Source organism: Camellia sinensis, chromosome 4 (assembly GCF_055761805.1).
Source record: "Camellia sinensis isolate YWXY chromosome 4, ASM5576180v1, whole genome shotgun sequence".
NCBI lineage: Eukaryota > Viridiplantae > Streptophyta > Magnoliopsida > Ericales > Theaceae > Camellia > Camellia sinensis.
In genome coordinates this window covers 190430653-190455262 of record NC_138964.1, presented here as the reverse complement: position 1 = coordinate 190455262, position 24610 = coordinate 190430653, and the positions used below count along the sequence as shown (strand labels likewise).

Genomic DNA, 24610 nt, shown 5'->3' with positions numbered 1-24610 from the left:
CCCCCACAAGTTCTGAGGTAATCCAGAATTGATTAACATGACATTCATCGTTTCTTTTAAAGTTCTATTTTTTCTTTCAACAATTCCATTTTGCTGAGGTGAATAAGGAGCGATGGTTTGATGAATTATTCCATATTCTTTACAAAACTCACCAAAAGGTGATTCATATTCACCACCTCTATCACTTCTAAGTTTTTTAATTTTCTTACTAAGTTGATTTTCAACTTCATTTTTGTATTGAATGAAAGTTTCCAAAACTTCATCCTTGATTCGAATTAAATAAACATAACTATATCTAGTATAGTCATCTATGAAAGTAATAAAATATTTTTTCCCACCTCTAGTTTGAATTGATTTAAAATCACAAATGTCATTATGAATTAATTCAAGTGACTTTGTACTTCATTCAATTGAATGAAAAGAAATTTTAGTTAATTTTGCCGTAACACAAATTTTACATTTATGATTTAAATCAATATCAAATTTAGGTAAGCATTTCATATTAATTAATATATGCAAAGATCCATAATTAACATGTCCAAGTCTACCATGCCATAAATTTGAAGACTCAAGCAAGTAAGAAGAAGATGTATTTTTATTATAACTGAGGATACAATGGTCATTACATTCATCTTGAAAAGGCCATAAGACATGTAGCATTTCCCTACATGCATCTCATTCTTAATACGTATAAATTTATCACTCTCAAACACTAGCCTAAACACATTTTTACTCAACAGAGATCCAAAGACTAGATTTTTGCGAATGTTCGATACATGTAGTACATTATTGAAAGTGAGTTCCTTTCCGGATGTCATCAAAAACATCAAAATTATCAAAATTACATATTGAAAAATATTTATTGAAAAATATCTATTGAAAAATAAAATTGGCTAATTTACTTAATAATTTATTTATTAACAAAATGGTTAACTGAAAAATATTTTTCATATCATTAAAAATAGTTAATTTACTTAATAACAGTTAATTATCAAAAAAAAAAATCTCCTATTGAATAAGAAATTATCAAAATTATTTATTGAAAAATATTTTTCATATCATTAAAAATAGTTAATTTACTTAATAATTTACTTATTAATAAAATTGGTCATTTGTTATGTGAGTATGATTTATATATTAATAAAATTAGTTATTATATATATATATATATATATGTATTTTCATTTGCTTGTTTTTTTTAGATGAGAGAATTATCTTAATATTTAGTTTATATTTATCTGTTGAAAAAAGCTACATACAATAATTTTTATTTTTTTATAAATTCGGAATGAATACATCATTAGGTGTATAACAATTCAAATATATATATATATATATATATTTCATATCACATAATTCTATCATATATCTAATCATTTATTCTATTTAATTTCATAGAATAATATTAAAAAATTATCAAAATATAAAACTTAAACATACTATAATAATAGCTCGCATCTTGCACGAGTCTTTTTTAAACTAGTATATGTATATACACTAGCGGTTGATACACACAATGTATGTGTAAGTTAAATAAATAAAAATAAAAATAAAATAAAATAAAATATTTATTATATATTGGTTGTAATCACAAGTGATAATAGTCGTCTTTATCAAATTTTGTGATACGGAGTTCAAGTCTCGGTGGATTCACTTCTCTAAGCTTTTTTTCCTTTTTTTTTAGATGAATAATTAGACCCTTGCCATAAAGAGAGACATAGCCTTTTCTTCGTTTTTTTTGATGGATAATTAGTATAATGATTGACAAAATTTCAAGCCACTAATTTAAGTGCTCACATATATAATTAGTGGATGGTACACGTGATGTATGTGTAATTTAGATAATTAATAATAATAAATTTAATATCATAATATTTATGTTGTTTTAGTGATAAGTATATTCTTAATGAAACCTAAAGTTTTGGATTCAAAACTTGTTTACGTTGTATATATTATTTTTCTATTTTAATATATATATATATATATATAAAAAGTGCTTAATATCATAATATGTATATTACTTAAATGATAAATATATTCTTAATGAAACCCAAGGTCTTGAATTCAAAATTTACTTGCGCTATATATAATAATTTTTTATTTTAATATATATAAAGTTTTCATGTGACATTAAGAGGAGAAAATTTCATTAAATTAATTTAAGCCTTCACGTAACAATATTATAAACAGGTAACATGGATATTAAGGACGATCATTACCAACCGCTTAGGACAGGAACTATTTTTGACAAAAATATGACATTAGTTTTTTTAAAATTTAAAAAAAAAAATTTAGTGTAATTTGTCAGAAAAATAAAGTATTTAACTTCCTAAAAGTTAATATAGGTACTCTCTTTTTTTTCTTTTTCTTTTTTTTTTTTTTTGGGTGGGGGAGGGGGGAGGGGACATATTTGTTATGTAATTGAGAAACTGGAGGGTTGAATGCAATTTTTTAACATTTTTACTAAACTTTGGAGTGTATTTGTAAGAGAATTCTATTACACAACTCTCATATTATATGTACCTTTAGTTACATCATTTTATCTTTTAGTTATAATTAATTTTTTTTTTAATTATGACATTATTTTGAGATTTTGATTATGATTTTTTTTTGCGTTTAGTTATGATTTTTTTTTAAGTTATGACTCAAAAAATATGAAATTATGTAATTTTTTTTATAATTATAAAGTGCATATACCATAATCTTTTCCATTTGTAATTTACCCTTAAAAAATGATAATGCTATCTTTTGGCTTTGTTTGGGATAACATCTTAAGCTAAAATAGTCTTATAGAATAAAATAAGTTATTTTAGTTAAATAAAACAAAATGTCAAACTCATAATTATTTTATTTTTTTCTCACAAAAATCAAAAAATCTATCCCAAACTAGTTTTTTAGCCTCCAACTAAAATAATTAAAAAGTCAAAAAAATCAAAAAGTTAATCCACATTCCAAGCGAACTCTTTATATGCGAAGTTATAAAATTTTTCAATTGATCATTATAAATGTTATAAGTCAATTTCATGAGAATCATAACTAAAAAAAAAGTTATAATTAAACATCAAATAAGATAATGTTGGCTACATATTTTGTACAAGCCAATTACATTCGACGCGTGGCAAAGTAAGGGTAGTACGGGAAGACTATTCAAATCTTCGATCTTGATCATACACGTGTCAATTAATATTGGTTGTTATGAGATCTGAGTAGCAGTGGATCAGCAGAGAGATACAAAGTGATGTGGCATCATCAGTTACTTACATTTGAATTCAAATTCAAGAAGGAAGCCTAACTGCAAGTGATGGCGTAATGGAGCTAATCTTGAGGCAACATGATCAGCGATCATGGAGGAGCAGTTCGACGGTTAGAAATACAGTTCGATGGTCATCCTTAAGCAGTATAAATAGCAGAGAAGGCCCCAAAAAAAGCTCTAGACTCAGATCCAAAAAATCAGTCTTATTCTACTTTACTTAGTTTTACATATCATGTTCTTTACATTCCAGTACTTTAAATTCTGCACTGCACTTCATTCATAGGAATAGTTTTAAGTAAATTGTCGCTGTAAACCTCTACAAAACTGAGTTTGAATCATTGTAAGTTTTTCATTTTAATGAAATGCTTCAGTTGTTCTTTATTTGATTGGTATTTTGTTTAATTCTCCTAAATCAAGCCACATGTAAAAGTCCTTTTCATTGAGGGTAAGAGAACTAAAACACAATCGTCTGATAATTAGTTGGCAATTAAATTTCTGTAAGGACTGATTGATCCTTGCTGGCACGCTTGCAATTACAATAATAACTTTCGAAAGCCAAAAAGTCAACAGATATAATCAAAATAATCAAACAAGTTATAATTAAATATCAAATAAGATATCATAATGCACACTATAATTTGTATAATCGAATCGTTAACCCTTCCAATAAGTAATAAGCAAAAATTTCAAAGGTGGTATAGGGATTTGGTAATGTTAGGTATACTAATTTTTTTATCAAATAAATTATCAAAGCCTCACATGAATATGAGGTCTACAATTTTATAAATCCTACATTTATATAGAATATATAATTATTTATTTGATAAAAAATTTAGAGAAGTATAACATTTTTCATGAATCTGTGACACACGCCTAATGAAGCACCTCATAAAGGACCGTGTATCATCGTGATGGAAAAAATCTGAGACCATCCAAATTCTCCAGCGTATAAAACCAGCTGATTTTCCAATTCTCCATGACCACTGGTCTCATCCTTCCCACTTCACACCTTCTCCCCTACACACAAACCTCTCTCTCTCTCTCTCTCTCTCTCTCTCCCTCTCTAAAATACTCTTTTCTCTCAATTCCTACACAAAAAAAAACTGAAATAACAGCCTGTAAATAACCATTCAGACATTTTCCAAAAAAAACCAACCACCACACCACCACCTCTGTATTATTTTGGATTCGGGCGAGAGAGACTCCTCCCTCCCTCCCTCCCTCAACGAGGTTGGTTTGGTTGTTCCCTCTTGTTGGTTCCCTCTTCTAGGGAAACTCAGCTGGGTTAACCCCGGCAACCAACCAACCAACCATGATCATCCAAACCCTAACCTATTACCTCTCCGAGCACCCCTCTATCGTCAATTTCCGGTGGAGCCACACCCAGTCCTGGGGCTCCACCTGGTCCTTCCTCTTCAGCTCCATCTCCACCTACCTCCTCCTCTCTCTCCTCCTCTCTCTCCTCCCCCTCCGCCGTCCCCTCCCCCTGGGTCCCCTCCCCGCCCTCCACTCCCTCTCCATGTCCCTCATCTCCGCCACCATCTTCACCGGCCTCCTCTTCTCCTCCGCCTCCGAGATCCGCGACACCCGCTGGTTCTGGGCCCGCTCCAAAACCCCTTTCCAATGGCTCCTCTGTTTCCCCCTCGGCACCCGCCCTTCCGGCCGCGTCTTCTTCTGGTCCTACCTCTTCTACCTCTCCCGCTTCCTCCACACTTTCCGCACCTTCTTCTCCATCCTCCGCGCCCGCCACCTCTCCTTCTTCCGCCTCTTCAACCACTCCATTCTCATCTTCATGTCCTTCCTCTGGCTCGAATTCTCTCAATCTTTTCAAGTTCTTGCCATTCTCATTGCCACCTCTGTTTACTCTCTTGTTTATGGCTACAGATTTTGGACTGCCATTGGTTTGCCCGGTGCTTGTTTCCCCTTTGTGGTCACTTGTCAGATTGTTCTTCTCGGTTGTAATGTTTTGTGCCATGTGGGTGTGCTTTTGCTTCATTTTTTGAATGGTGGGTGTAATGGAATTGGGGCTTGGTGGTTCAATTCGGTTCTCAATGCTGCCATTCTCTTGCTGTTTCTTAATTTCTATGTCAAGATGCATCTTCGGAGGAGAAAGGTTGCTGATTTTCATGCCATTAAAGATGGAGATGTAGACACGGACGTGGTCAAAGACAAGGATATTTGAGTGGTGGGTTTTTCTTCTCTCTCTCTCTGACTTTGGATTCAGGGGCAACAACATAGAGACGAATTTTATCAGTATATATATATGTTATACAAATATGATTTGTTAGGAGATAGACAGGTTATATACAATAATTCTTAGTGTTTTTTCTTTTGATTTCTTGTTTCCAGAAAGAAAATTAGTGCTAGTTCATGGTATTTTTTCTAAAAAATTTGCCTATTGATTACTGAATTCATAGTCAAATTCTTTGCTAGTTCAATCTCTGGAGAAATTTTTGTTTTTTATTGTTTAGTTTATTTATTTCAGCTTCAGCAGACTTGATGGTGTTTAGTTTCAACCAAATTTTCAACCAAAAAAAAAAGGAAAAAAAGAAAAAGAAAAAGGGGTACATATAATAAATAAATAAATAAATCAATTAGTTCTATGTATTTTATTTTAAGAATAATACTAGCAATTTGATATGAGTAAGTATAGTATATTCTTTGAAAGGTAATCAAATTCATTGGCTGTTGAAAAAGTTATTCAGCCATTAAAATTTGAACTTTGTAGATTATTCATGTACAATCCATTTTCATGATATTATAGACCTAAATCTCACGAATTGATGTTCAAAGTTCAAACCATGTTGATAAAAAAAATTTGAAACCTTGGTTTCGAATTGAGTTCTAATTTGGGAATGAGGTTAAAAGTTAAATTTTGATTTTTATGTTGTGTTTGGTTAGAGGATTTGAAGAGAGATTTGAAAAGGAAAATGAAAAAGGTATGTGAATATGAATAAAATATACTTATTATCTATGATACACTAGTTATAAATAATATATTTTTTTTTATCTTTCTTGAAGTCAATCGTAAAAATTTATATGAAATATTTTTATAACAGCCCTCCTCCTTTTGGTTTCTTAACTCTGCCATGGTGATCCACCGCCACCACCAGTTACAACTACCCACCCTTTCTTGCCAGCTCGAGCCCTATTGCAGTCCCCTCCCATTTCCTTTTAACAGCCCTCCTCCTTTTATCACTCTTTCATATTCCCTTAATAGGAAGAGAGAGAAATTGTGTAATTCATGAGATCAACTGGTTAGACGTTGGTCTAGAGTCCTAATGTATCTCACTAGTTAGGTGTTGGCCTAGAGGTCCCGGTTTCTCACTAGGTAGTTAGAATTTTAACTCACACTAATTGAATTTTTTTTTTTTTTTAAATCTTTGTTCTCTATTTGTTTGTAGTGTTTTTTTGGTGATTCATGAAATTCGTGAGTTTAAAAATTGTTTATAATAATATATTGTTAGTTTAATGTAAATTTCATGATATTTACAAATAATAATTTGCTAATTGACAACAAAAAAAATCAATTTCAATTTGCTTACAAGAAAAGATGTTTGGGTAGGAGATGAAACCAACCAGTGAAAAAGTCAAAAAATGGCACCGGAACATTGGATAATTCAAATAAAAGCTAGATGAGGTGAAATAGGCACTTTAATGAGGAACTAAATATTGTGTTTGAATATTTGATTTATTAAGACATTTTGGTTTTGGATTTTTTTTTTTTTTTTTTTTTTGGGGGGGGGGGTGTTGGTGTGATTAACTTTTTTTTTTTGAAATTTCTTTTTCCTCAATTCATATACAACCTAAAGCTAAAGGATTTTATTTTTGACATTAAGTCAAATAAAATTATTGAAAGGGAGAGAATGTTCTCACCAAAGTTGCAATGAGACACATTCTTTTTAGTTTAATTATTTTGTTGAATATTAAATGTGAATAGAGAATACGAAACAAAATAACACGTGCAATTAAATAATCAAATTCTAAACACTTAAAATGAAATATAAGAATTTTGGCTAATTAATCGCAGATCCAATGCTCATATGACATCCAAGCATTTCAAAAAAGAATGAACAATATTGCAATTTGTCAATGTCACCCTCTATTATTAAAGCAATAATCCTTGGTAACTCGAGAAATAGTTGGCCCGAGTGGCTCGTTTTGGGTATTTTTTATTTATTTATTTGTTTTTTTCTTTTTTTCCCTCCTATATCATTGACAGATGGAGGAAGAGAGAGAAGACGGAGGAGGAGAAAGAGAAAGAGAGAGAGGGGAAGAGAGAAGAGGGAGGGGGGAAGAGATCTGTGTATAGATCTCCGATGCCACACTGGAGCTGTTATCACCAACGGGTACAAATCTGTGTTGATGATGATGATGTGTTGATTTTGATTTTTTATTTTTGGGTTTGAATCTCTCTGATGATGATGCGTACAGAAGATCAAAAATCAAAATCAAAATCTGAGTTTGAATCCAATTTTTTTTTTTTTATTTTGATGATGATGTGTACAAATCTGATGATGATGATATGTACACATCTGGGTTTGAATCAAAATCAAAATCAAAATCTGGGTTTGAATCAAATTCTGATGATGATGTGTACAGATCTGGGTTTGAATCCAAAATTTTTTTATTTTTTTATTTTTGATGCCTCTTGGATTGTTGATGATGATATGTTGTTGATGCCTCTCTCTCTCTCTCACAGAGATGATGATACGTTGTTGATGATGATACATCGTTTTTGAATTTTTAGATTTTTGGTTGATTTCTCTCTCTCCTCCCCTCTCTTCTTTCTTCTTTTTTCTTTTTCTTTTTCTTCTTCCTCCTCTGTGAGTTACTACAAAAAAAAAAAAAAAAAAAACCAAAACGACGTGGTTTTGGAATTTCAGGCCATTCTAGCCTTTAGAAATTCGAGGTACAAAACGAAACTGTTATTAAAGCATATCAATAATGGTTAGCCTAGGTCTCATTTGAGAACATATTATTTTAATAATTTTTTAACTTTTTACAAAAAGATATGTAGAAAAATAGAAAAAGTGACGTAATAATTTATAATAAATTTTTAATATTTTAGTTAAAATATATAATTGACAAACGAGACCTTACGGTAAAAAAAAATTAAAATTAGGTAGACATTTATATATATCTTTTTAACCAACAGGAAATATATTGGTAAGAGGAGTACTGCCAAGGACCATACCACACTAAAAGGCCCTACACAACTAAAAAGGTGAAGAAGATATTTTAATTTGGACGGTTCTTAATATATAAAAAGAAAAAAAGAAAAAAAAGGCAAATAGAGACATTGATCTAAAAATCACGAGAAAATTGAAGCAAGTTGTTGTCTCCATCCCAGTCCCCACTTGACTATTGCACAACTTTGGTAGTGACTTGTTTGTTTGTTTTGCCTCCGTTTGAAAAGTGAGTTGACTTTTTACTTTTTAACTTTTTTGATTATTTTAGTGTAGGTTAAAAAGTTTAGTTTGAGAAGGATTTTTTAACTTTTTGATTTTTTGGTTTTTTTTAACTTTTTTGTGAGAGAAGAGTACAATAATTATGGGTTAGATGTAATGTTTTGTTTGTTGTAGTTAAAATAATCTATTTTATCTTTTGTGGTTAAAATAGCCAAAAAAGCTCTCGCCAAACGGAGCCTTCTATTCTTAAAAAAACTTCATCACAAAGAAAAACAAAAGAAAAGTTGAAGAAATTTCATTAGAAAAGAGTATTAGATTAGTTGAATAAGAAGTATAGTAACAACTATTTAAGAGAAGGTTGAAAAATAAGTTCCTGAATTTTAAAAAAATATATAATAAGTCTTATAATTTTGATATAATATCACTTAGCTTTCTATTAAGAAGTCTAAAAAGACTGAAATCAATTTAAATGGTGTGAAAATACGATGGTAAATAAAGAAAAATATATATTTAAGTGTAAAAGAGATGACAATATAATTTTTTCATCCATATGAGTAGAATTTTGAATTTTGATGAAAAGGAGTAGGGGTGAGCAGCGGATATACCGATCCGCCAAAACCGACCGAACCGAACCGATCCGCCGCATTTTGGACGGATGCGTGATGATGAGCGGACGGTTGCGGATTGATTTTCTCCAATCCGCCAATTTGGCGGACGGATGGCGAATTTGAGATTTTTTGGCCGCAACCGAACTGCCAAACCGCCAAATCGCGAGCACCTGTAGTAATTTATAAGACTTTGTATTTTCGAATTGTTTAAATATTATGTTTGTGTTTTCAATTGAAAAAGAGTTTAAATATTCTGTTGAGAAAAAGTTTTCAATTTGAATATATTTTTGAATTGAAAAAAATAAACGTATTATTCATCTATATTTTTTAGTTTTTAAATCTAACTCTAAAAATAATAAATAGAAAATATGATATATGCTGGTTGGTTTTTGTTTTCAAAAACATATGTAGATGTAACAATATAGAGACATTCAATCTCTACTACTGCTCTGTTTATGGTTTTGGTGGTTTGAATTGTTATTATATTTTAAGAATCACAGATTGTAATACTTTATAGGGATGAATCATGCTGTGATTGTAATATGTGGATGAAGCATGCAGTGATCGTGATATTCTAAAGTTTCAAACTTTCTTTCTTTGGATAAGGCATACAGTGATTGTAATACTTTTTTAAGTCATTGTCTGTAATACTTTTTTTTTTCTTTTTTTTTTAAGGAAGTGCACAAGTTGAATTATGTTAAAAATTTATAAAATTTTAAACTGCCAAACCGATTCACATCCATTCGCCAAACCGCCAATCCGCTCAATCCACATCCGCCGGATTGGCGGACGGATACGGATTGATTTTCTTCAATCTGCCAATCTGGCGGACGGATGGCGGATTGGAGGTTTCGTAGCCGCAACCGACCCGCGCCCACCCTAAAAAGGAGGTTCAGTATCATGCGAATAAAAGCTTTAAGAAAGCCTATGTAATTATATCAAAATTGTGTATTTTTTCTAAATCTTAGGAGATATCAATGTAATTTATCTTCTTCTTTTTTTGCAAAATTTTTTTCAATTTTGTTCTTCTAGTTCCAAGCAAACAATTTCCGAATTTTTTTTTAAAGAATTTATTTTGAAAACAACCCATGTAACCATGCTGTAGGAAAACCACACCAAAAAAAAAAAAAAAAAATCAAAAAATGAAAATTTCGAAATTGTTCTGGCACAAACATCAAAATAATGAGTGTTTCCAATTTTCTTTTTCTTCTCTAAAAACAAGAAAAATGAAAATAAAAAACAAAACTGAAGAAAACCAGCACACAACCAAACAAGGTTTTCGTTTTTCCCCTAGTTGTGAAACATGGTTGTTTATTAACATATTTATATAATATTTAGGTCTCAGTCAACAATGATAGAGACCACTAATCTTGAAACTCTAAAAAGACCACTAATGATATGACACTCAATAAAAAAAGAAAAAAAATACAACACCAAGGCCAAAACATCAAATCATTTATGGTGGGACCTACTGCCACATCATTAGTGGTAACAGTAATTAGTGCTCCCACTCATTTTCCTATAACAAAATAGATGCCCTGGACAAAGATTAGACCAAACAAAGACAAGCATGTACCCGAAAACCTGACAAAATAAAATGAAAGGAGATCAATTCACCAAAAAAAGAACATGCAGTACTTCAATTTTTTGCCTAATAACGTCAACTTCAACCATAAGGGACATACATAACATAAGCAGCACAAAAACACACACAACAATTGCATGCTATCTTCAGCAGTGTCAAAATTCAGATATACCAAGAGCTTGTCGGAACTATTAATTTGTGCTCCTCCAATTTGCATCATTTTGCCTGAACTCCAAGGAATTTATGATGATTGTGAATGAGATATTGCCCAGAACAAGGATATACAAAAATTGAATAATTTAGAAATGAATAATGCCCAGAACTCTAAAATTTCCAATCAGATGAAACTCGGAGAGAAAATACATGAAACAAACAGTACAGTCGGTTTTGATTGATAGCCCTCCTCACATTCTGCTACATCTAGTGACCAAAAACTCTTTTCTGAAACTACGGTCCAATCTTATATGTCAAGATACTGCATCCCCTGCAAATAAGCGATTACAAATCATTTCCTCCAATGGAACTGTGTCTTCAAAACGGCCATCACCTTGCAGGTTCTTTTTTTCCCTTCTGAAACATTCCACTTCGTGAACTCTGCCACTTTTTTCAAGACCCGATAATAGCACATTGTATGTACCCAGTGCAGCACGAACCCCTTTCCTTTTCATTTCCGTGAACATTTTAAGTCCTTTATCGGTATTCCCTGATGAGAAGTAGGCAGCGATTAAAGCAGTATAAGTGGCCGTGTTCTTCTGCTCATCGGGCAATGAATCAAATATCTTTGCAGAAGAGCCAGGTTTTCTAACACAACCAAGCCTATAAATTAAGAGTGCACCCAGATACGTTCCAAGAGAAATTTCAGCCCGAATCATTTCCTCAACAATGTGCATAACTTTGGGATATGAATTTGTTCTGATGAAGACTCCGATCAAGGCAAGATATGCGGTTCTCTCAATCCTTAGCCCCATTTTCACACCATATTCAAAGGCCAATAAAGCACCAGTTGGTCTGCAATGAGCACTGTTGACCTCAATGACAGTTGAGATTATCCTAGAGTCCAATCGAGTATTCTTATCCATCATGTAGGAAAGCAAGTAGTCAACAGCAACAAAATTTTTCCTTCTCAAGAAATGTAATACAAGTCTTCCATCAATAACAGATTCAATATCGGTACTAATTGCATTACAATCATCTATCTCATCCTTGTTGGCACGTTCGATAGAAAAATGTGGATTAACTTGCCTGAGGAGAACATCACTCTCACTGGCAACTTTTAAAGTTTCAAGAGCTTCCAGATAAACGGGGTAACGAAGGACGAAGCGGTTTTCTTTCATATACTGAAGAATATGGGTCATTGCCCATGTCTCCCTTGTTTTGCAACATTTCTCAACCAAAATATTACATGTGGCTTTATCAGGCTGAACCCCAGCTTCTTGCATTTTGTTAAAAATCTCAAGAACTTCTTTGTATTTGCCTGAAAATCATTGCAAAGGAGATGATCATTTTTCTGATACAAGTTGCAACTTCAAAAATCCAACAACACCAGTGCAGTGCAGATAGCATCATAGATGAATGAAAATTACCATTATTTCTTTTTGTTGAGAGAGACACAGGTAGAATGGGAACATCTAAATAAGAGCATGGTAACATGAGATATATAGCTTAACATTGACAAATGCAGAGACTTTGAGGAGAGACATTTTGGGCTTTTTGGGCTAAAATAGCACTAAAACACAAAATAGGTTAAAATAGTCAATAAGACAAAGATGGAGTTTGGAAAAAAATTTTAGATGTAGGATATTATTGAAGAAATTTTTTTTTGTGTTTGGGAAGATAGTTGAATTTTTTTGTAGTTAGATGTGATATTTGTGAGAGAAAAAGTGAAATGATTATGGGGTTGGATGTGATATTTTGTTTGGATATTTTTTTTTTTTTTTTTTTGCAAAATTTTTGTCTTTTAGTAAAAAAAATGAGAAAAAACCCAACTACAATTCTTCCCAAACACCACCAAAATGTCACATCAAACCCATAATCATTTTACTTTTTCTCTTACAAACATCACATTCAATTACAAAAAAATTCAACCAACTTCCTAAACACAACTATTTTAGCCTACTAAAATAGCCTACTGATGTAGGACGAGTAGGGATTACTTTCCTACAAGTAGTGAGCCCGGTTTAAGTATACTGGCAGCAGCAACAATAGACTTCTAGGGCTAGATTTGGTGGGATTTTGTGACTGCAGAAATATTTAAAAGAATAGGAGTTTAAGGGTTTGTAAAAGGGTAGGGTTTTGAGAATGAAAACACAAGTGCTTAGAGGCAGTTGGGTGGTTGTTCTAAGCACTGTGAACAATGACATGAACAATAACCTGCTAGATAGAAGAAGAAGAAAAAGAAGAAGAGAGAAAGAAAGAGAAGTGCTTCATCCTCACAAGGGATAGGCCAATCACACAAACACAATCTCAAATTTTCATAATATTAACTCTGCTATCAAATCATTGAGATTACAGATACATTTATAAGCTAAAGACTTTCCTAAATTCTATAAGGACTATTCTCAAATTTAGAAACTAAAAATATTTAGCAACTACTAATATTCTAGACCAACTATGACTTTCAATTCTACTTCAATCATAATAGGAAACTTTAATGACTTCTAATTCTACTTTAATATCAAAATAGGAAACTTGAACTTTTGACCACTAAGATTATTTTAGACATAATAAAAATCATATATAATAATCCATTTAATAACTTGACTCAAAATAAAACCCATGGGTGACCCCTACAACCCATGTCCAATAATTATTGGAATTACCATTATACCCTTAATTACTAAAACCTACTATAATGACATGAAGACTCAAAATTATTCTAAATCTTTAATTCTTGATACTCTAAATGTGCTTCATGTGAAATTCTAGATTTGCTCTTTTTCTTCTTTCCATGATCTTTATCATTCTCCCCTCCATTCGAAAAAACTCGACCTCGAGTTTTATAATGTTGAAGTATAAGGATTATGGAATCTTGCACTTGCAACCATTCAACTTGATTGTTTGGAACGAACGATGAGAAAATCAAAAAGTTCAATGTTGTTATCACTCCATTGACCATATCGAATTTGTCAGGAATAATAAACTCAATATGAACTTCATTTTTCTTATGAAGAGTAGAAAGTTCAGTTGCATTCTCATCATTCTCTTTGACTTCCTTGGCATTAGAACATTGATCATGATGATCTTTCATGCTTTCTTTGGTAAGCAAGTTATTTTTCGCCTTCCTTTCTTCAATATCTTCAATATTAGCAGCATATTCATCTTGTTCTTTCATAGTTTCTTCAAAATCTTCAACACTATCATCTTTTTGCCCCTGGATATTAGTCTTCTGTAAAACAGCAGCCAACAATCCTTCCATGGAAGCTTTCAATTCATTCAAAGTTGTCTTGATAGTATGCACATCACTCTTCATTGTTGCAACATCCTCCTTAATTATCGCAAAATCCTCCTTTAACATCGCAACATCTTTGTTAGTAGCTCTATAACTTGTTGACCAGGTTTCAAATTTCCAATTTAATTCAAAGCTTGTCAACATTGTAATAAAGAAAGCAACTTCATCAAAAGATTTGTAAGGAACAAGGTAGGATCTTGAAGCTCTAATACCAAACTGGTGTAGGACGAGTAGGGATTACTTTCCTACAAGTAGTGAGCCCGGTTTAAGCATACTGGCAGCAGCAACAATAGACTTATAGGGCTAGATTTGATGTGATTTTGTGACTGCAGAAATACTTAAAAGAATAGGAGTTTAAGGATTTGTAAAAGGGTAGGGTTTTGGCAATGAAAACACGAGTGTTTAGGGGCAGTTGGGTGGTTGTTCTAAGCACTGTGAACAATGACGTGAACAATAACCTTGTTGGATAGAAGAATAAGAAGAAGAAGAGAGAAAGAAAGAGAAGTGCTTCACCCTCACAAGGGATAGGCCAATCACACAAACACAATCTCAAATTTTCATAATATTAACTCTCCTATCAAATCATTGAGATTATACAAAACATGCATATTATCATCTATCTTTTTACTTGTACATATTTCAGTTGTACATATTTCAGTTATATTTGCAGAGCTCGACTGGCTAGCCAGTAGAAAATCCCTAGGAACAAAGAATCAATAAATCATGTAACTAAATCCAGAACATAACTCATCCAGCTAATTGTAATTCTCCATAACCATAAGCTTACTAAAAGCTAATTCTTCCACTATGCGTAAATACGCCGCTTTCCTCTTCCTAAAATATGTTAAATGTTTAAGTTTCATGATAAATCAAATTTGTCTCAAGCTATTTTGAGAATATTTCCAATTTTATTGCAATGGAATAGAGAGGCTTACAAGATCCTGAAACAAGAAGTATATAATTGTGATACTGGGAGTAACAAACATCTGCCGGTACTACAATACTATTCACTTGAATTGGAATCTGAGGATAAGAAGGATAAAGATGACAAATGGTGACCAAAAGGTCCTATATCGGTTATGTCTATTGTTACCTTTAATCACTCCATAACTAGAGGATGATTTCTCAGGAGAGTTTAAATTGGTTGACAATTGATTTCCTCAATATCAGGATTAGGGATTGATTAAAGAGAGCGTAGTAATATCCAAAGCAAAACTGAAATGAACTACAACTATCAAAAAACCCATTTAATAGACAGCCTTACAAGATTCTGAAATAAGCACATAATTGTGATGCTGGAAGTAACAAAATTCTGCTGCCACTACAATCCTATTCAGCTAAATTGGAATATGAGGATAAAAAGGATCAAAATGACAAATGGCGGCCAAAAGAAACTATGTCAGTTATGTCTATTGTTATCTTCCTCCCATAACTAGAGGATGGTTTCTCTAGAGAGCCTAATTGGTTGATAATTGATTTCCTCAATATTAGGATTAGGGATTGGTTAAAGAGAGTCTATTAAAACCCAAAGATACAAACTGAAATGATCGATAAGTATCAGAAAAACCATTGAACAAGATCGATGATATGATCTGCGTAAGGAATAGAAGGTAAATAATATATAGAAGAAGAATGATTGTTTGGTAAGTCATATTGAAGTACTTCAAAAGCATTGATGTTGATGGTCGCAGGCTCTTTTCTTTTTTCCTTTTTTTTCTAAATCATTTGTATAGCAACTAACTACACTGCATCTTTCGACAAAATTCAGATTCAAGGGTCAAATGTACCTCAAGATGACAAAAGGACAAGGCTGTTCCAGTGAAGGGATCTACAAAAGTAGATTAACAAACAGACTTACACACCATTGTTGAGGAATACAAGGTGCCAAGAGAAAATGGACAGACTTTGTCTTGATAATAGTAATCTTTCTGGACACATACAAGTAATGTAACTAACAAACATAGTGCACAAGCATTCAACAATCACACAAGCACCAAAGTTATAGAACAAAGAATGATATATATATTATGTGTGTGTGTGTGTGGGGGGGGGGGGAAGAATAAGCTCGCTCTCACCAGAACCAGCAAGATGCTCCATTAGAACTGTGTACGTGTAACAATTCGGAGAACAACCAGATTGCAGCATCTCCTTGTAGACCTTGGTAGCCTCCTTCACTCTGTTGTGATCAAATAGAACCTTCATGTAAGCAGTAAAAGACACAACTGTTGGATCACAACACCTAGTTTTCATCTCCTCCCAAATCCTCACTGCACCATCAACGTCCCCATCATTGGAAAACCAATGCAGAAGTGACGTATAAGTAACCACATCAACCTTGATCCCTTTCTCTTGCATCTGCTCAAAAACATACCTCATTGATGATATCCTCCTAGCTTCTCCGAAAATATCCAGCATGGTTGTGCAAGTAAACTGGTCATGTTTAAAACCTTTTAGCCGAGAAGCCCAATTGAAAAACAGCCAGGCCTTTTCCATTGGCGGATGGGTTTTGAGAACTTGATTGACCGTATAAGAATCCCATCTTATAGTGAGCTTCTCTAGCTGTTGTTGGGCAGAATCCCAAGTTGAATACCTTAATATGTTTGATATGTTTCTAATGGTATCCCTTGAATAAACTTTTTGGTCCAAATCTCTTTTCTCGATAGGTTTGAGAGGCTTTTTCATGTGTTTGTTAATTTGACGAAAGGGTCTTTTTTGTTTGAATTGTTGAAGGGAATGTACCCATTTGATGGAACTTTTCTTCCAATAGACAAAATGCTGATCAATATGGGAAGCAAAAAGGGGCTTGTAGTTTCTGAGAAATCGACGGACACCATGAGAAAGAAACATAAAGAACCATCAAACCTCTTCAAAGAAAATTCTCTGGTTAATATTCAGAGGCAGGGCTTAACAACAGAAGCAGCAAACCAAGAGGCAGCTATGTTTCAGAAATCTAGCTTTGACACAAATGTAAGAATCAATTAGACCCAATACCAAGGAATCAATATAGGCCCAAAATAAAATAAAAAAATTAAAAAAAAAAAAAAAGAAGAAGAAGGTGTTTTGCTTTCTTTTTGAAAGACGTATATGGAAATTTCAAGAAATTTAAATTGACAACATAGTGTGCCAAATTCAGATTTCAGGAATTAACAGTAGTTCATATTGATAAGGAATTAGGTTAGGGTTGAATAGAAGCAAAACTTGCTCAGGGACTCAAATTAAAGTTCATATTCAAATAAATGCATTATGTGTGTAGTGAATCTTATGAATTAAATCATCAAAAAATGAAAATTTGAAGCAGTGAATAGTAGGATTGAACTGAAAGAGGAGGAAAAGGATACCGTTGCCGGAGATTCAAACTCTATGAACGATTTCGATGGCGGGGCGACGGCATCGATTTTGTCGACTTCCATCTTAGGGCGACGAGGGCCAGCGTCGAAGGAGGAGGAGGACACTGGCGCAGTAAGGGCGGCGGTGTTAGTGGAAAGATGGTGGGCTGCGGTGGTGAACACGGTGTGGGATGGGTGGAGTTTGTATAGGGGTTTTTTTTTTTTAATAAACAAATAGGGGCATTTGCTTAAAATATAAATTATTTTCTGAAATGCTTTTTTTTTTTTTGATAAATCCTCTTTTTAAGGGTTTTATTCCATCTAATCCATATTCTTTTTGACTATTTCATTAGGTCTTATTTGAGATAAGAATAGCAAAATACTATTTTCATACCTATGGGTGATATAATTATCAAAATACCCCTAATGTGAATGTTCACACTGTCAATGTGAATGTTCATATCGTCAATGTGTAGGGGCCCGGCCCATGTCAATCCTCGTGGGTGTCCGAAAAAATTCGAGTCGGGCTGGGGCGGGCCTAACCCATTGACAATGCGAATATTCACATTGACATGTTAATATCCACATTAATAGGAATGTAAAATTGGCCCGCGTCCTATGGCGGCGCGAAACTCGCCAGCGGCCCATGGGCGGCCCGAGGCAGGCCCGGTCCGGCCCGTTGACAATGTGAATATTCACATTGACATGTTAACATTCACATTGATAAAAGTATAAAATTGGCTCGCGGCTCATGGGCGGCCAAAAGCCCGCCCACGGTCCGGGGCGGGCCCGGCCCAGCCTGGCCCGTTGACAATGTGAATATTCACATTGACATGTTAACATTCACATTGATAGGAGTGTAAAATTAGTCCGCGCCTCGTGGCTGCTAGAAACCAGCCCATGGCGAGCCCAGCTCGGCCTGTTGACAATGTGAATATTCACATTGACATGTTAATATCACATTGATAAGAGTATAAAATTGGCCAGCGGCCTAGGGGGGGCCCGGCCCGGCCCGTTGACAATGTGAATATTCACATTGACATGTTAACATTCACATTGATAGAAGTGTAAAATTAGCCTGTACCTCGTGGCTGCTCGAAACCCGCCCACGACCCGTGGGCGGCCCGAGACGGGCCTGACCATTTTTTTAAATTCTTTTTAATTTTTTCTACCAAAATTTTATTATTTTCCACAAAAAAAGACATTAGACCTCGCGCGCGAGCCGGGGCTCAGACCGAGTCTTGAATGGGCCTTAATGGGGCCGATGGGCTGGGCCAGGCTTCAAAGTGATGGCCCAGGCCCTAGCCTAGGGTCTCAGACTAGGCTCGAGCTTAGGCCCAAATGAGCCTTTCCTGGGCCGGGTCGAACCGGCCTACGGGCCAAAAAATTAGGCCTAGGCCCTAGCCTTGGCACAAGGATATTCGGGCTTAGATGGGCCAATGGATCGAGCCTCGGGTCAGGCCGGTGGGCTTGGGCCTAGCCTCGAGCTTAGGTCGAGCTTGGGCGGGCCTAGCCATTTTTTTTTTTAATTCTTTTTAATTTTTTCTACCAAAATTTTATTATTTTTCACAAAAAAATACATTGTGCCTCAGGTGGGCTGGGCCTTGGACCGAGCCTTGAATGGGCCTTTAAGGGGGCCGATGGGCCGGGGCCAGGCTTCAAAGTGATAACCTAGGCCCTAACTTAGGGTCTTGGACATGCTCGGGCCCGGACCGAAACGAGCCTGCTCCGGGCAGTGGACGGGCTTCGGGCAGCCCACGGGCCGCGAGGCAATCCTGCATTCCTATCAATGTACATTTCAACATGTCAATGTGAATATTCACATTGTCAACGGGCCGAGCCGGGCCTACCCCGGGCCACGGGCAAGCTTCGGGCAGCGGGCAAATTTTACACTCTTATCAATGTTAATGTTAACATGTCAATGTGAATATTCACATTGTCAATGGGCCGGGTCGTTCCCGCCCTGGGCCGCTGGCCAATTTTATACTCTTATCAATGTGAATGTTAACATGTCAATGTGAATATTCACATTGTCAACAGGCTGGGTCGGGCCCCCCCTGGGCCACCCATGGGCCGTGGGCGGGTTTCGGGCAACCACAAGACGAGGACTAATTTTACACTCCTATCAATGTGAATGTTAACATGTCAATGTGAATATTCACATTGTCAACGGGCCGGGCCCCCTTAGGCGACGGGCGGGCGGGCTTTTGGCCGCCCATGGGCCGCGGGCTAATTTTATACTTTTATCAATGTGAATGTTAACATGTCAATGTGAATATTCACATTGTCAACAAGCCGGGCCGGGACCGCCCTGGGCCGCCCATGGGCCGTAAGTGGGTTTCGGGCAGCCACGAGGCGCAGGCTAATTTTACACACCTATCAATGTCAATGTTAACATGTCACTGTGAATATTCACATTGTCAACGGGCTGGGTCAGGCCCGCTCTGGGCCCGCCCTAGGCCGCTGGCCAATTTTATACTCCTATCAATGTGAATGTTAACATATCAATGTGAATATTCACATTGTCAACGGGCAGGGTCGGGCCAGCCCTGGGCCGCTGGCCAATTTTATATTCCTATCAATGTGAATGTTAACATGTCAATGTGAATATTGTCAACAGGCCGGGCCGGGCCCGTCCCGGGCCGCCCATGGGCCGTGGGCCGGTTTTGGGCAGCCACGAGGCGTGAGCTAATTTTACACTCCTATCAATGTGAATGATAACATGTCAATGTAAATATTCACATTGTCAATAGGCCGGGCTGGGCTCGCCCCGGGCGGCGAGTGGGCTTTTGGCTGCCCATGCGCCGCGGGCCAATTTTATTCTCTTATCAATGTGAATGTTAACATGTCAATGTAAATATTCACATTGTCAACGGGCCGGACCGGGCTCGCCCCAAGCCGCCCATGGGCCGCGGGCGAGTTTCGCGCCGCCACGGGACGTAGGCCAATTTTACACTCCTATTAATGTGAATGTTAACATGTCAATGTGAATATTCACATTGTCAACGGGCCCGGCCAGCCCCGGCTCGCTGCGCGGGTTTCGGGCCGCCCACAGGCCAATTTTACATTCCTACAAATGTGAATTTTAAAATATGAATGTTCACATCATAAAATTGCTAACCGTTCAAAAAATATTTATAAGCGTATCAAAATTAAATATAAGGGCATAAATGTCCAAGAAAATAGTATAAATCAAGAAAAATGATTTTATAGAATAAAACTATACATACATAGAACTAAATGAGCTAAAAAATTCCTTCATGAACTTCTTGGGTTAAAACACTTCTAAATAGGATTTATCAATAATTTTTCCTTCATAAATTATAGAAAAAAATTATTGAAATATTTTTTTTTTTAACTTTATGTAGTAGGAGAAGTTTAAAATATTTTTTTTTATTAATAAGGTTTCTCAATATTTTCATAAAGAAAATTTAATTTAGAGAAATTTTTCCCGACTCACAAAAATTTCAAAATTTCTTTGTGAAACCAGAGAAATTTCTTTGAGTCGGGGCGAAATTACTTTGAGTCGGGTAAAATTTCTCTGAGTCAAATTTTTTCTGTAGAAATGTTGAGAAACCTTAACTATTATAAAACTATATGTCTTTTATGTTATAAAATCATAATATCAGGGACTTTAAAAAAAAATTCTCCTAAATTATAATATAATCCTTAAATTTTATAATCATATAACAAATTGTTTATTTTATTAATAAATTATCAAAATTTTTAATGATGTTATAAATATATTTTAATTAATAATTTAAATAATTTTATTGTTGTGTAAGATAGTAGTTAGATATTTTATTTTTTTAATTCTATTAAAGAATTTTTTTGAATAAGAGAGTATTTATAACTTTTAAAATTATAAGGGAAAATTAGTATTTTAAACAAATTTTAAGAGATATATTTGTAATTTATCTTTTTTATTTTATTTTTAGATAAATTATAATGATTTTTGTTAAATTTTGAAAAAAATACAGTAAATTTTATAAGTTTGACATAATAATATTATATATTTTTAATATTTTAATTTATAAAATATTTAACTTATTTTTTGGAGTTAATTACCTAAAAGTCTTATTTACAAATATTATGGTGTCTCATATAGTATCTAATTTTTTTGAATCAGTAAGTCATATTTAGTAAAATTGAGAATATCATCAGTTTTTCTCAATTTTTAAAATTAAAAACATTATTAATTTTACATAGTCATGTTTCAAATAATTATTTCACTAACTAATGAAAAAAATAGAGTATGAGATTAAACGTTTTTGCCTTTTTACTTATTGGTATGATTCAACTATTCAATAAAATTGAAAACATTATCAGTTTTTTCATTTTTTTTTCAGTTTTGCACATTAATGTTCCATCATCATGCTCTTTTATCGACACAAAATTTTCAGTTTTGCACAAAAAAAATAATTCAATTTTTTCAAAAAAACAATATTTAGTTTTTTTTTCGTATAATTTTTTTTAAAAGTTTTTTCAATTTGAAAGTTGATATTTTAAAATTTAAAAATCAAAATAAATGTCAAATCATCATATTCTTATAATGATAATCATAAATGATGAATAATTATTATTTGAAGGATAATTTTGACTATTAAAAATTTAATGAGATTTGAAAGCCTAAAAAATCTTAGTTAAAATTTAAAGGAGTATAAGTTGATAAATTATGACTTGTGTGTAAATGCCATAGTTTTTAGCATTATATAGATTAAATAATTATATTGTTATTTCTTTTATATTGTAATGTATACTCTACCTAATAATTTTTTCTTTTTTAAATTTCTATTAGTTTTGATCTTTTTAAGTATGAGTATTTAAAATTTAAAACTTGAAATTTGATTTGTTTAAAAATCAAATCCTAAATATATTTCATAATTTTTTGAATAAATTATGGATATATAAATAAAAATTATTACAGAATAATATACAAGTTTTGATTTGATGACTTATATTTTTAAAAATATCATTTTTAAAATATTCTTGTTTCTATATAAAAATTATGTAAATATATTATTTTTCATTAATTGATTTAGCAAGATCCTTTCCATTTTCATTATTTGAGCAAACATGTTTGTTTACGTGAATGATTTTTTATTTTTTATTTTATTTTTTGCCAACAAGAAGAAACATAATACATTAATAGTGTGTTTGGTTGGGAGATTTGGAGAGAGATTTAGAAAGAAAAAGAGAAAAGGTGTGTGAAATTAGGTGGAATGTAAGTATATTTTATTCACATTTCACCTAACTTTTCTTTTTCCTTTTCCAAATCTCTCCTCAAATCTTCCAACCAAACACAGCGTAAGGATAAAAAGATTATTACAAATACAATCAAACTCTCATCACAATTGGAAATTATCACATGAGTTTAAAATATCACATAATTGTGTATGTGACTAATGATATTTTGCGATTTATTCATATTATTCTTATTTTTTAAAATTATATAAATATATATATATATATATATATATCTCATCCACACTGTTTATATATTATTTTAAATAAGAAAATAAATAATTACTCCATCATGTTGCAAGAGTATGATTCAACCTTTCAACTTCAATAATAGTGTTCCTAGCTAGATTATTACATAATGTTTTTATGTGAATGATTATATGGAGGGCCAAAAAAAAAAAAAAAAATTGTTCAATAGTAATGGTGTCATTCAAACACTTGCAAGTAATCAAATTGTTACATATGAAATTTTTTTAAAGTTGTCGTCGAATAATCTAACCACACTAGTTAGATCTTTTTATTAACAACAGCGCTGCATACCCCCAGTGGGGGTCGCGCCCCCAGTGACGTGGCGCGCCCCCACTGGCTGAAAACTTAAAAAAAAAAAAAAAAAAACAGTTTTTTTTTTTGCACCAATCCGGGGCCGACACCTCACTGGGGGTCGACCCCCAGTGGGGGTATGAAGCATAAATCTTTTATTAATTTGACAACAACGATCATAACTCAATCTGTCTTTCTTAATCTCTTTTTAAACTTCTGCCTTCAATTATTTTAGAAACTTCTTTTGCCTTAAAAAAAAAAAAAAAAAAAAACCTTGAAATTTGAAGTTCAAAATGGGATGCTCTCTTTTTCCATGTAATGCAATCTGAACATTCTATTTGTTTTCTTCATCATTATATGGGCAACCAATACAGATTCATGTCATCTAATTGACTTCATGGAGATAATTCTCAAGGGTGATCTCTTGAAGCAAATAAGTAGTAATTTTCTTGATCATTAATATTGTATTCTGTTTTGTCCGGGGGCGCTCGTAGTCGCTGTTGTCATTGCTTAATCCTATCCTAAAAGTGCTTGACTTGATCCTAATCAAACTTCTGGAATGGATTCCATTGCCAATATGTCCTCAAAATGTGCATTGTGCTATTATCTACAAAACATTATTCTATTATCACACATAATAGATAGCATTCATTGAAAGTCCCTGATTTGAATAAAAAAATAAAAGAAGCTTTTCGAAGAAAAATAGATTTCAGACTTTCAGTTCTCTCAACCTCAACAAAGTTTTTTGTTTTTCGCAAGTCACAGCCCCTAGTTGTTGCCTATAATTTCACTGACTTAACATTTAGGTTCACCCCTTTAGGGTAAAGGCCATATTTATTTACCACAGAATAAAAAATATAAAGAAAAATGATAAAAGAAAAGGTCAATTTAGTTATAACTAGACTTCTTGGGTAATTATCCAACGCCCATTTCTCAGTCACTAATTGCAGAAATTGCAAGCTCCAGAACTGCTATCTGTAGTACAATACGATCGCACAAAAGGGCTTGATGAAGTGATTTCATTTTGTCAAGGCTTTGGCAGCTTAACAGTACAATGCTTTTGTATGTTAGCTTGAAATGGAGCACCAAACAAAATAAAAAGGAGTAACTTATCTACTTAGGTCTTCTCTTCTCCATCTAAAATTCATTTATGTAAAGACTGTCAAAACATCATCAGGATAAGCATAAATACAAT

At 33.5% G+C, this 24610-nt stretch overlaps 1 protein-coding gene and 1 pseudogene across 3 annotated transcripts; one reads left to right on the top strand and one right to left on the bottom strand.

Annotated features, from left to right (window-relative positions):
• The first annotated feature begins 4235 nt into the window (after positions 1 to 4235).
• LOC145789132 (fatty acid elongase 3-like pseudogene) lies at positions 4236 to 7613 on the top strand (annotated as a pseudogene). Its single transcript, XR_014328126.1, has 2 exons — positions 4236 to 5438; positions 7476 to 7613. The product of XR_014328126.1 is annotated as a fatty acid elongase 3-like pseudogene (transcript).
• A 3526-nt stretch (positions 7614 to 11139) lies between these two features.
• EMB3111 (Tetratricopeptide repeat (TPR)-like superfamily protein) lies at positions 11140 to 17859 on the bottom strand. Of its 2 annotated transcripts, none has more exons than XM_028263489.2 (3): positions 17644 to 17859; positions 16381 to 17255; positions 11140 to 12331 (listed from the first exon to the last, which is right to left on the bottom strand). In XM_028263489.2, the coding sequence occupies exons 2-3, from the start codon at positions 17150 to 17152 to the stop codon at positions 11325 to 11327; spliced, it is 1779 nt and encodes a 592-aa protein (XP_028119290.2). In that variant the 5' UTR covers positions 17153 to 17255; positions 17644 to 17859; the 3' UTR covers positions 11140 to 11324. The 2 variants fall into 2 exon arrangements, with proteins under 2 accessions (XP_028119290.2, XP_028119352.2); XM_028263551.2 differs by having other exon boundaries at positions 16381 to 17259; positions 17644 to 17808.
• Positions 17860 to 24610: the final 6751 nt, after the last annotated feature.